Consider the following 14,544-nt stretch of genomic DNA (forward strand, 5'->3'; position numbering starts at 1 on the left):
TTATTTACATCCAAATAATCAAGGGAGAAAGAAAAGGTCTGTCTTAAACCAACAGCAGTGGGACCAGAATTGAGCCCAGCACATACATGTACATTACAACTACCAGTTAAAATCTCTGGTTTTGGCAGGCATAAGGACAGAGAAAAATAGTTAAGCAAACTAAAAAAAATTGAAAAAAGCTGTGTAAGAAAATGTGAAAAATGTGTTTTATCTTCTGAAGTGTCAAACTTCCTGAATTTGTTGACCTCACATACTTTATGTGACTATTTTCCTGACTCTTTCTGAGAGAAAGAGGAAGAAGTCTTAGGTCGCTGTTTTGAAGTAGGTATCTTACAGGCTTTTCTGCTCTTCTTTTTGAGTCAGTTTTCATTATTTTGACATTGTAGAGAAACAGATGATTAAATTATTTTTTTTGCAAAATAGTGTTTGAAGCTATCAAAGTAAATGCTCATAACTTTGGGGGGGGGGGATTATTTCAACACTATGTGTAATAACTAAAGAAATACATGCGTCTTTGCGCTGCACTCTGTGAACAACTTTCAATGTAAAAAAGCCACTGCCAGCTGGTAGTGTATAGAACTTGAGCTGCTGTTACTTGGAAAGTCCTTAGAGGTTGAAGGTGCACTGAGGAACCATGACTACCTGCTTGTTCTGCTTTCATATCCTGCCTCAAGCATGTGCTGTGGTCATTGTTGAAGATGGATGCTGGCAGAGACAGATGTTTGGTTTGATCCGTTCTACACTCTCTGGCTTGTGCTCTGGGGCTGAGAAGGGAAGCAGCACCAAGGGGGAAGAAAAAAGATTAAACCATTATGATTTTTCACTTAGGAGTCACTAGCTTCCACAGGAGTATCTTCCAGAGACACAATTTAATGCTGGCAAATGTGCAAGCCCTTTTTTTACTGGTTTGAGGAAATTTGGCACAATATTTCGGTGTCACAATAACTGATTCAGTATTGAATACTACAGGGAATTTGCCAGTTTGAGAATATTTTTGATAGGATCTTTTGCTTTGACTCACATGGCTAATTGAAAGCTACACAGGTATCTTTAATACTTTTTTTCCATCATGTGACTGACTATTTCTTGCAGCATGTTTTTTCCCCTCAGTAGAGTCTTGCTTTTTTCACAGCTTTTCTCTCATGCTTTCAGAGCCATCTGTGCTTTCTCATTGTTTTCTTGTAAGGACCCTGAAGAGAGGCTGTTTTACCAACCCTCTCTGGCTGTAACATTTTTTCTTGTTAATGAACACATTCATTCAAGAAAGTAGCAGAAAACAAAACACACTGAAGACAGGGCTACTGTGGGACGAGTTCTTTGTCAGTGTAAAATAATAAGGCTCCATTAAAGCAAATGATACTACAGAACCCTACATAAGCAGAGCACTCCAACAAGCACTTATGTACACAGTACTGAACAGAGTAGAAGTAGCTCTGCTATATCTCATCTGCAACATTTGAGCACCAATACAAAAGAAAAAGAACACTTATAAAAAGTTAAAGCAACAAATGTCATCAAAAAGTGACCAGTAGTAGGGCAAAGCATGAGAAGCAGTAGAGTGTGACCTCTGTAGTGATTAAAAGTAAGCCAATTTACTGAAAACTCCTGTGTTATTTGGCTCAGCAATAACACTGCCCTTAGACAGTTTAAATAAGAGCTGTCAATGGAGTTGAATATGTCACATGATAATGGATTCCTGCTGCTACATAAATGCTGAGGCATTAAATGCGAAGCATTTACTGAAAATAAATGTTGGAACAAAGCCAAGAGGTTTCTTACTAAACTGTGAGGCATTTGTAATGTAAGCATTTATGTATGACAGAATGTCATATCTGTATGTCTTAGGCATTTTATGAAACATGAGGTCAAAGGCATGAACTGAAGTGCACTGAGTGCATTACGGCACTTGAAGAATGATTCTCTTAATGTACTGAAAAATGAGTTTCAATATGCAGGGTCATTATCTCATAAGTTGACCCATTATAAAATCACTTTGCTTGCTAGAAGCATAATCCTGGTGCCCTCACTCAAGCAAAGCTCTCACCAATCTGAACATGCTACCAGGCAGATAAGAACAGAGACCTGGGAGAATGTTTTTCAGTTTTCCTCTGTGAGTAAATGTGGTGCCACATGCAACTGAAGCTACAGTTTCTTTTGTTGAGTCTAGGTACGTATGGCATTCCTTTGAGAGCATCAGTTCTTTTCTTCTACTGATTAGCTGAAGCATCATCAGATAGTGATATATAATGAAAGTGAGAATGAAATTAAAAAAAAACCCTAACTTTTCTTTATATAGGCAGTTGACATCAAACTGTTGAAGGACTATATGAAAATCAAATGTCTTCAGGCTTTAGAAACATGAGGAAACACTGAACCAAGTTGACTGTATTTTGGTCCTAGCAGAACTTCATGGCTTCAGATGCATTCAGTATTGCCTGGTCTATCTCCATTTATTAGCATTTCCATTTACTATTTCGGTATTTCCATTTACTAGCAAACCAATCATGACCTTCAAGGCGCAGAATAGGCTCAGGGCTAGTGCTTTTGAATATAAAATTTGTGACAAATACTCAAATCATCTGATGAGTGTTATCTACATTTTACTACCCTGTGGTACTCTGAATGGTGCCATTAAAAAAAAAAAAAAAAAAAAAAAGGAGGTAATATAGAAATACTTATTTCCAGACTTTCATTCTGCAGAGAAACGTAGTTTTTTCCCCAAGTTACAAAAGTTTCCAAACTCACAGCATAACAGAATTAAGGCAACTTCAAACAGTGAGTATTTAAAGCACATGAATAGGGTTATTCAGGAGAAAAGAATGCCTCTCACCCATTGTGCTCTTCCTCTTGTCTTCCCTGTCTTCTGTCCTGTTTGGCATGGCAGGAGTGGGTGGAGCAGACGCAGCTGGTGGAAGAGGGGCACGCCTCTTCTTTTTCCTTAAATCATTCAGGGATGCTCCTTGTGATATCTAACAAAGTTAAAAATAAGTACAGTAAAGGATATATTTTGTTGATGTTGTAAATTTTCAATAACAAAAAAAAAAAAGTGTTTGCCATATACCTAATTTCTCAGCACAGTATATTTATAATGAGCATTTATAGTGACAACCAGAGATTAAAGAATTACAGTAATATTACACTCCGAAAAGGAAAGAGACAAGAACAGCTGATGAGTGTCACAGCAGAAATACCAGTCTGGTAGGCATTTGATGGTTTTGGAAAAAGTGAACTGGAGAGCCCAACACTCAGCAAAGCAGAGTATGACACTATGTGTGTTGTTAAACTCGAGCCATAACATGATCTTCTTTTCCCATTGGTTTCTTCAAACATTAAATTATGGTTAAATACTCCAATTGGCATGTATAGTGAATAAACTCTTTCTCATTTCTTTTATTTTCCTCTCAAATTCTTGTCTAAGGACTTCTGAGAGAAGAATCAGAATTGACTGTTTGCTTGCATGATGATATGAGATCACACTGTACTCTATTCATGCCTACTGGACTTCACAGACCTGCTTTTGAAGGTCTGTAACATTTTGGCTTCCAATAATTGCAACATGCTGGCTGCTATGCCAAGACTTCTTTACTGTCTATGCTGCTTTTAAAAATATGAAAAATGTTATTACAAATTACTTGGGTTTCACTGGGTTGCACAATATTTTCTGTAGCTTGTTGGAACTTAGCTCTACTTCCTTTTTCTGGAAAAATAATAATAATAAAACCATGTAGGAAGATCTGTGGAATTTTTATATTTGAAAGGTACTGACAACACTAGTCAATACTAGGCTTTGCTGAGGCAGAAAGTAATAGTGGCTGCACACATATAACATGCTGCTAGGTATTCCTCCAAAGGAGTCTTCAGTTCTTTGATTTAACTGCTCTGTCTATCCCAATACTTCTGTACCTAATATGCAGAACTGCGAGTGGTTTTCTACTATTTCAAAGGCCTAACTAATAAAAATAAAAATAACAACAATCATATTAATAATATTTCCTTTAATCCAGAGGATTAATGAACCCTTAAAATACAATTGTTGAGGGAGATTTTATTAAACAAATAGTAGCTTCACACTGCTTAAATCTACCACCAGACTTCAGAGGAAAAGCACTCATTTACAGCTTTCCTTTCCTACGTTGAGTACAAAAATCTGAGAATAAATTAATTTTACTTTATCCTAAAAGATAAGGATATGAAAAGAGTCTCTTAGCCTTCCTTTTTAAAAGCATTCAGGAGGATCTTATTTTTTACAAAAGAGCCCTTTTGTTCCCACCTTTGAGGATTGCGCCTTAGCCAGCACGCCACGCGACAATTGAACGATTTCCACCCCTTGGGGAACCTTTGTCCTACATGGGAGATACTTGGTAGTAACTACATTGGACATAGAGCACAGCAACCAGGATGAGCTGCAGCTTCACTCCAAACAAGGGTGGGAAAGAAAGGTGTCCTGGTCCTAGTTCCTACTGTCATGGATTATGTCAGCATTTTATATTAAATTTCCACCAGATACAGTTCAGGACTAAAGCCAGTGAAGTGAATCTAGACAAAGGTAGGCATAGTAAATGAGAAATAATGTTAGAAGTAATTAGCAATTTTGTGGACCTAAATTTTGGTCACCAAATTTCATAGAATTTAAAAAACATTGGACTTATACCCAGAAAAGAGCATCACACCAAATTCTCAAAACAGATACAGCAAAATTTTAGAGCTCCACTGAAAAACTTTTGCCCAATGTTATAGTGTTTCTCCATATTAAGATGGGACATTCCACTGACAGAGAAACTGCCTATAGTGATTAGGAACTAACTACAACTAACTGAAGTTGAAACAGAATGCCCAATATTGAGCTAAACATGGGAAACTCCATTTAGTGAAACAGACTCATCAGGCTTTGGTTTTGAGGGGAATTATACCAAGAACAGCCACCTAATGTTGCATTCTTCTCCATTGAAGAAATTGTCAAATACACAATTTGAAAAAAACAAAACATTCTTCCACCCTGCATTTTAAATAACTAACAACATGTAGGCACTTAATGCTGTGTTTTGATTCTTCAGGATACTATCTTACAGGAAAAAAAAAAAAGAAAGAAAATTATTAAAGTGGTAATTTTGATTACTACAAAGACTGCAAAATTCAGTAGCTATGGAGAACTCAAATCACCTGGGAGACAGGCACCATCTGAACTTTCACAACACTTCACAAGTACAAGCTTGACTTTTGCAGCTGTTTAATGGCATTTTGCAGCTTCCACCTTCACTTCTCCCTCTCCAGAATGAAAGGTCATTTTATTTTAGGACAAAAATTGGTTGGACTGGTGATTTAAATGATAAAGCTAGGAAATCTTGACAATCAAGGCACAAAGTAAGGAAATGTGCCTTCCCACTTAAAATGTTAGAGATCACTAATCATCCTTCTCCAAGTACCAGATGAGTGAAGGATGTTAGCTTGGTATATTCAAATCCCACAAAGACACATAACTGCTTTCCTATGAAGAAAGGATCCTTGTTAGAAGCCAGATTATCTTTTTCAGCTCTAAGGATTCTTACTCAGTCGAATCTTCTGAGGAACATTAGATAGACGTATGGATGATCACACTGCTGCAGTTAAAGAACAGGCTAGGAAATAGCTAGTGCACGACTACAATAATGAAAGTTTGGTGAAATACACACACAAAAATGCTTTTATTATACTGTCAGCTAAGTGCAGTATTCTTCACAAACACCATAAAGAAGATGAAAAGCCTGTTTAAAGCCAGTCATGCTACAAAGTACATAAGAAGTATCTAGTTCAAGAACAGGTCATAAAAATTGTTAAAAGTATCTTTTCTTTAATTCCAATTTCGGTAAACCGATGAGGCTAAGCGTAAATGGAAAAAAACACAAAGAACATTCTGTTTCTTTCTTTCAATTGTATATACAAACCCAATAGAACTCGAAAATAATTTGTTATGGCTGGCTGCTTCTTTTATAAAGAAATCAAGCCTTAACAACATTATTTGGAGTAATTTCCCATTGAAACTTTGTTACAGGAGCCCCTCTCTGAGTATAACAGAATATTTCCTAGTCTTAGCACTTGTGCTTCACCTATATTTATGAACAAGAAATTATTACATCAGCTCCTGTTACAACAAATACATAATTTGAAATGATGTTCATTAAGTTCTGACTGTAATTAATACCATGAAGTGAGCTAGAATAAAAGAGGTCAAAATGACCCACATCTGAAAAATAGTGCGAGTTCTTTTCCCCTACTGATAAGACACACAATAATTAAAATAAAACAAAACAAAACCAAACCATCACATTCAGGGCTCACATGCTCTTTGAAAAATACTTCCAATATTGCAGACAACATATCTGAGCAATGTGCTGAATGTGTTTTCCTACTGTGAAAGCTCAACATAACAAAATTTGAGGGCTCTAGATAAGATTTGAGAATATATTTAGAGCATAACAACAACATCATGGGGAGGTTACTTGTCAAAATTGTGTAGAAAACAATCCTACAAGGCCAATGCTTGAAATTTTCCACCAGTAGCATTTCACAGTCACCCTACTTGCAAACAATCTGTGGACACTGTAAGACTGCATGTGTAAACTGAGTTTAAGTTTCCTTATGTGTAAAAGTCCAGTATTTTCTTTGGGTCAGATTGCAATGAATATAAAGTAACAAACAATATTAAAGGAGGCCCAAGGAAACAAAAGTTACCACTACTGAAAATTCATCAAGCATTCAAAGACAAGGAGGTTCTCAGATAGAATTCCAGTGTGAGCTCCACTCCTTGGCCTTGCTTGTCCTCTATTTACAGGCCAGACACTGGTTTTGTATTTGTCAGTCCTTCCCTTTTAAACTTTCTAACAGAAATGCTTATTTATAAAAGTACTAAGTCATCTGGTCAATGCCAACTTTCTTTAATCCACAGACCCAACTAGGCCCAAATTCACTGCAGGTTTACGGCTCCTAAAACTGAGTCTCCTTTTGTAAGCCAGAAACTGCATCATTAATTAGCATAGTTTGTGTTTCCAAATCCAAACCAATCTTTCCAGTATTTTTATAAACATTGCAAGAAACATTTGTCTTATGGCAACAGATTTTTCTCTTTTACTATCATTCCTATCATTTTGCCATAGAAAGGGAAAAATCTTGAAAACCTAAGAATTTTCCAGTCTCAATATTTAACAAAATTTTCCTCAAAACAATGTTCTTCCTGGTCAAACAACATAGCTACAGATGATACAGATGTATCAGCAATAGAATAATGTCTGGCATAAAGATTGTTTTTAAGGGATGTCAGATTATTGTTGCACATATGCAAATAAAAAATTTTATAGCATATGATATATGCTATATAGAAATTTCTTATGCTGTCTTACTTCTTTCTCCTTTTTATGCAATGTTACACATCAGGACCTTTTATTGTCTTATAGAGGAATTGGCTAATTTGTATACAAATTGTCTTATTCATGGAAACACTGAATGACTACAGAAAGTATTTTTAGGAGTAAAGAAAAAGAACTGGAAAAAGGACACATGGATTCAAACACCAGCACACCCTCATTACAAAGTGGTTCCATCATCCCACACTGACACTCTGATTTAAGTGAGCCAGATTCTGATACACCTGCTGGTGATGATATCATGTGGGGTCAGAGTGCCTACTGAATTTCAAAAATGTTTAAATGCAACCCAAACAGAACAAAAACCCCAGAGCTAACCTGTAACTGAACTAACAACAGTATCATGCCAAACTATGTGTGTATGACCATCTCAAACCTCTTTCCCCTGCAAAAAAATTTAAGAAATCTTCAAATAATTAAGGGCCATTTTACAAGAATTCTAAAAGAAAAAAAGACACATGTTTCATTAATTGGCTTTAAACTCTTGATATAACTACACTAATCCTTTATAATATTCTATGAAAGACAAGTGATACATTGGTATGTAAGATTTATGGGTTTAGATTTAAAGACATATTACTATGACATAACTTAAAGCAGTTAAGAAGAAAATATTTTGATCCAAGAAGAGTTGTTCTAGGAAAATCAGACAAATAAATCTTTCAGCTGCAGAACGGAGACATTAATCTCTCCACTAAACTTGATGATATAAAAGCTATCCTGCCCAGCTGATTCTGCATTTTCACACGGCAACAGATGTTTCAACCTGCCTAACACCAGAAACCACAAGAAGTCCCAATTGAACATTAATGTGTCTTATACAACATTTATTCATGTGCCTAATATTCTTTGGACAGGTCATACATCAATAGTCTTTTCACTGGCATACACTGACAAAGGAAAATTCCGTGAGCTCTCAAAACTGGGCAACTGAGCTAAGGAGGCTGACCACTTTAAGCTACATTGAATAAAATTGTCTATTCAGCACTGAACTTCTCTACCTTCTTTCCTTATTAGGTAGTATTCTGTTTCATTTGATTAAAAGATGAATGTTTAATCCATAACTACACAAGTGCACTAAAATACAAGTATATTAGAAACTGCATTCAAAGAGAGCAGCCCGATGTCTCCCAGAAGCATGTCCTTACTGTGCAGAATGCATTTGTGTGGGTTATTTAAAATGCTTACTAGGATACCATGCAATACAACAACATATTACCAAAACAACAGACACAGAGATAATAAAAAATTTAGCACACTGAAAGACTTTTAAAGAGGCTATCATTTGGAAAACTTGTCATTTTGGTAAAAAGCATAGGAATAACTACACTTTAGAAATTAGCAGAGTTTCTCTGCATTGGTCATTTTATTTCCATTCATGTTGATGTGTTGGATCTCAAAGCCTGGCAACAAAATGAATAAAAATAATTATTGATAAACCAATTAAGAATGGAGATAATATTTGTTTCATTTGTTTCTGTGTTTCACATCAAAACATGTGTTTCACTTAGCTTTAAGTAAGCCATATGAGTAAGTATGCCAGGATAGCAAGACTGATATTTGGACCAACAGCTTGTGTAACTCTGGATACATCACTCTCCTGGGTAACAGATGTAGATGGAGACTCTACTGCTACTAGATGTAGATGGAGACTCTGGAGAAGCTACTGCCAACTTGAGTTTAAGTCCACAAGAAGTGCAAGCAACCCTAGGAGCAGGACAACCATGTCTCAGTCCTGATATCACCACTCTCTATTAGGGGGCTTCCTCCTGACTTTGAAACTGTGCTTCCTTGTGCTCTGCAGGTGTCTGTCTCACCTGTAGCCCAGCTGTACTCCTGTACCAGAAGCTGTACTCCCTGCCTCAGCTTCCGAGCTGCTTTGCTGCTGGAAGCACTCAGGCACTGTGGGAAATCTGTCTTAGAACTAGAGTGCAAACTGCATCTGCCTTCTGAAAATAACCCTACCATTAATATTTTAATCGCATATCGCAATATTTTGCATAATTTTGCCTATAATGCTTAATTTCAGATTATTTTTTAATTATATAACTTTGGTGTAAAACAGAATTTTATAACAGAATTTAATATTGATTATTAAAAATCAAGCTCTGACTGCAAAAACGCCTCAGTCTTAATAACAGATAAAATCTTAGTACACTGGATTTTATAGAAATTTCTATGTTCTTGTGCTATTTTATTCACAAAACGAAGAAGACAAATGGCAAGTATGTCCTTGAATACTTGGCTGATTGGTGACAGAAAGTTAAATCAGTTAACACAAGAAAGCCAGTACGAGGTGAAGGGGCAAGCTCATTTTTCCATCTGTTTTTATAGAACACACCCTTTGTGAAATGTCACCGTCAAGGACAGTTAAAAATTAATGCCATTCTAATCTTTAAACCCTTTAACGTGTTCAGTTAAATGTGTCAGACAGGAAACTATCCATAAACAAATCTGAGATGTTAAGTTACTAAGATAGCTGTGATTTCCTTCTTTGCAAAATCTCATTTCTAGCTGCAGTATTATTTCCACTCAAGGAAATCGCTCTACAACACCAAATATTTTCACATGCATTGAAACATGTAGACTACACAAGTCTGCGGATGTTTGCTTTGGCAAAGAATTGAACTTCCTCTGTTTCTCAGAATACAATGTAATTCTCCTCATTTATGTCTTCATTTAGGGGGAAAAAAAAACAACAAGAACCCCCCAAACACTTCAAAATCACATTTTAAAGCCACCACAAACTGATTTGCTACCAATATTAATTTCTCCTCTACAGAATTTAAAAAAAAAGGCAAAATCAACCTCCAGATTTTAATCTCATATTTGTGCACATCTTTTTAGTTAGAACTATATTATTAACAAAACAAACGAACATTAATAAGAGTGTAAGATGCATAGTAGCAGTGCAGTTCATATTTCTTCTGACAACTTCATAAATGAAATTGATATGATCAATGTCATCTTCTTAAGTGACTGCCTTTCGGAAATGCATTAGACTAAGAATTTTATACATTATCTTTTCTTTCTCAGTCTCACATCCTGGATTATAGGCTGGATGACTGGATGATCTGCTTGTCTGTCCTTAAAAATCTCAGAGATACCATGAAGATTTGCAAAAGTTATTTTGCATCTTCTTCCAATTTTTTGCAAATAGGATGTGTTGTAGCCTAAAATGTGTTAGGGCTAGAACGTGGAAGGGAATTCACGCAAACATATGACAAGGAGCAAGAAGAACATGATCCTTTCTACTTCCAATAAGTGACATACTTCTCCGGATCTTTTAGGTTTTTCCCTAGACTTTAAATTTTCTTCTGTAGAGATAGCCAAGTTAAATTTCTAGTGCTTAGCACTAAGTCCTAGGCAATCACCTTAGCAGTCTTCTCAATTTAGAGAAAAACATATCTGATTATTTCCAGTGTTCTACCCCCTTCTATCAGCCTTCTCCTTCCACAGACACATAGAATGCCTGGGAAACATGGTTTAGGCAGTAAGTCAAGTGATAGTTTCTGATTCCTTTCTGATTCGGTAGGTCCACAGAATGGTTTGGGTTAGAAGGGACCCTTAATAATCACCTTGTTTGTGCCATGCCTTCCCACTGCCCCATTCAAATTCCCACTCAAGTCAAGTTCTTTCCAGTACCTACAAACGCCAGCCAAAAGCCCCTCAATTTCCACAACCTAAAAGCATGAAGAGGGGAGAAGAACAAACTGGTACCACAGTGTCAATTAGATATATTACTAGGACTGTAGCATAACATGGCTCTACATCAAGCTACTGCCCACAAGTGTCAAATTTTATTATCCAAAATTACAAATAGATTCTGCTATGAAGACTTGTTTGCGGAACCCATCATGGCACACTGCTTGTTAGCCACACCTGGAAGTGTCAGCAACATAGAGATAAGCAGGACTCAGGGGTTGCCTACTGGGTCTCAGGAGGTGAGAAATTATATTCTCATTAAGAGAGGCATGCTGCAAAAAAAAAGAGGTCCCTATTTCTCCAAGTGACCTATGGCAACTTTAAAGAGGATGTGCCAGACTCTTTTCAGTGGTGCCCTGTGACAGGATGAGGAGCAATGGCCATAAACTGAAACACACAAAATTGCACCTCAACATGAGGAAGAACTACTTTACCTTGAGAGTGGCAGAGCGTTGAAACAGGTTGTCCAGGAGGTTGTGGAGTCACTCTGTCTGGGACAGAACCCCTCTGGATGTGTTCCTGCGTAACCTGCTCTAGGGCACCCTGCCTTGGCAGGGGGGTTGGGCTGGATGATCTCCAGATGTCCCTTCCATCCCTAAGAATTCCATGATTCTGTGAAAAATAGCTTGAAGTAGCAGAGAACAATTTTTTTTTTATTATACCTGTGATGTTTTCCATTATTTTCTTAAATAGCTAAACAATGACTATGCTATTAAGCCATAGAATTAACCCTGATTGGTACAGCACACATTTACTTTGTTAATTTTTCTATTCTGTAATTTTTTACCTTTTTAATTTAGGATCTATGTAAGGTGGAGTTAAAAGCAAAGTCTGAAAAGTGATGCAAACCCAGTTTCTAAATTAAGCACAGTGCTAGGGTCATTTTTCATCACTCATTGAATGCCAGCTCTTCAGAAGTCTTGCTGCTCAAAATAATCTTTGTCTATTAACTTCCCCTAAATACCATGCCCAACAAAGCCTCATAATTACTTGACACATACTTTCTTCTTTAATGAGAGCTAAAGCTTACGATGACATCAGCCTGTTCTATTTGTCTGAGACTTGCAAGCCAGATGAAGTTTACTTACTGAGCGTTGCAACCTTGCCAAAATTCAGGGCTGCATAGAACAGTATGTTCCGGCCCTAATGTCTTGCCAGTTTTCAATGAAGTTCTTGACAGAGACCACATGTGGAGGTCAAGTGATGCTATCATTATCTCACCAGATGGTAAGCTGTGGTATCATTCCTAAGGCAGGTAGTATAGTCTGTTCAGAAACAGTTGGCAACTGAACCATGAACTCACAGCCAGAAGCAACTGGATTATTGCAAAAGATCAAGAATGCTATCGATGCTGGAAAAAGACTATTCCAAGAATTCTTCTTGCACATAATTCAAGGATTCAACTCTCAAGACATATGTTTTCTTGAAAAAAACATGTGAGTCCTCCTGCCAAACAAATCTTGCATTTTTGCATGATTATTAAGTTATGTACGTTAAATTGTAAAGTAAAGACACTGTAAGCTTACCTTGCTTGTGTTCCTGCATATATATGCAGGTAACTCCAACTTTGATGTCAATTCAGAGGTTATAGCTACACAGGTTAGAGTGCAGGACTGTAGTACTTTTCAAAAAACAACAGGAAAGTAGACCATGGAGGAATCTTACAAAATTTTACAATACATTCTCCAACCCCTCTAAAATAACAGCCTACCCAAGTCAAATTGTGAAGCACTCATCACTTCACAAAGTCCAGCCTTCAGCTAAAGCAGGTAAACAATTTAAATCACAGCTGAACTGACATTGCTTCTATTTCCTGGACAAAGTTGCAAAAAACCTATTTCTGAAACTGCAAAAAACCCACACAGTGGATTCCTCTTACAATGTAAAAAGGCATAATTTTAAAGCAGACCTCAAAATTTTAAATTCTTCTGGTGCAAAACCTGTTAATTGACTGTGAACAGTATGTGAGTAAAGATTTTCTTGAAGGGGTGCTGCAAAATGAGTCTTATCTCCAACTGCACTTCTGAGAGGTTCTACCTTCTTGCTAACACAAAAACCTCTACTGAAATTTGGAACTAGTGCCTAGTTCTTACTGGCCAAGCTTCAGGAAAAAATATAACCAATTGTAGTTAATCGCTTCTTGACTGAGAAAGCTTAGACTCCTTTTAAATAATTCATCACACTGTGATACCTTACTCTATTTAAAATTACAGGAAAAAAAGAGTTGAAAGAAAAGGAGGGACAAAAAAGCTGTTGGAAAATAAGTTGGCTGCCTAAAAAAAAGAGTTTCTTAAAGTTATAAAAACGCTTTCTGCCACTCTTTTTTTAAATGAGACACATGCTGTTAGTAAATAAATGCACAGCAACACAAAGTTGAGCATCAGGACCAGTAAGGAGGATGGGTAGCAATTTGGACCGAAACAACGGAATTTCTTTAGCAGAAAATTCTGTAATATATTATTAAAATACAACATACCTTTAACTGATACTCTTTGGAGATGTTGAGAAAGTAGTCACTACACTGCATGCATCATTTAAGCTGTAGTTTATAATAACTACTTTTAACAAATTAATGTGTTTAAGCGCGCATACACCAGAATTAATTTTTGGAGCTGTTTTTATCATAAAAAGAAATACAAATTACTCCCTTTCTCTAGCAGCTTTTTTTAGCCTTCCTAAATTTCATGCTTTACATGACAGCAAGATAAGCCTTCAGCCATCATTGCACTTTACTCTTTTCTTTTAATTTGGGCCTGCATCATTTATCCAAACCAAAGTGCAGCTGTTAGCTAAATTAAGCATCCAAACTGCACAGCAAACATTATCTGATGTGCTGTCAGCTGGCTTAATGTTTGCTATTTGATTATTGTTTTGTAAGACATGAACAAGTCTGGCTATTTCTCATTCAGATAACTGAATGTCATGTTTAAAGCTCTTTAAAAATGAACAAAACACCTTCAAACTGGAAATTAATTGTTGAGTTTTAATTTCTTAGTCATTTACCATGGTATAGGGCATTTAAAAGACCACAGGTTTTTTTACTACTCACTCTTGTTTCTATCTGTACACCTTGATAATGGTCTCTACAATAGGATAGCACTAGCCAACTTATTTTCCAACAGGCTCAGCTCCAGTGGAAATATGAAATACATAAAGCCTTTCAGGTTTATGACTGCTTACAGAGACTATTGTTTCTATAAAACAATGTGTGTCATCACAAAATTTTATGTCTGTGAAGGGCAACAGTTTGTACATGGCTTTTTTGACAAGGCCATTAAGTGAAAGTCATTAAGAAAAGCTCCACCCTTATACACTCTTAAAAATATATTTGCCAAAAGTGGATAGGCGGAGGGAACACCCAAAGAGATTGACTTCCTATCTCCTGAAAGGTAGAAATATCATCATTTTCTAAGTGAAACAATAGCCCCGTCACTGAACAAGA

The 14,544-nt window shown here is 36.5% G+C and overlaps 1 protein-coding gene across 2 annotated transcripts in view; it reads right to left on the bottom strand.

Moving 5' to 3' along the window:
• The window catches only part of COBL (cordon-bleu WH2 repeat protein), a 155,914-nt gene that overhangs the window by 49,581 nt on the left and 91,789 nt on the right, over positions 1-14,544 (bottom strand). For both annotated transcript variants that reach the window (XM_053991372.1, XM_053991363.1), the window contains one exon: positions 2,831-2,969. In XM_053991372.1, coding sequence (XP_053847347.1) covers positions 2,831-2,969 — 139 coding nt within the window. The remainder of the gene's footprint in view (positions 1-2,830; positions 2,970-14,544) is intronic.

The sequence above is a fragment of the Vidua macroura genome, chromosome 1 (genome assembly GCF_024509145.1).
Source record: "Vidua macroura isolate BioBank_ID:100142 chromosome 1, ASM2450914v1, whole genome shotgun sequence".
In the NCBI taxonomy this organism is placed as follows: Eukaryota; Metazoa; Chordata; class Aves; order Passeriformes; family Viduidae; genus Vidua; species Vidua macroura.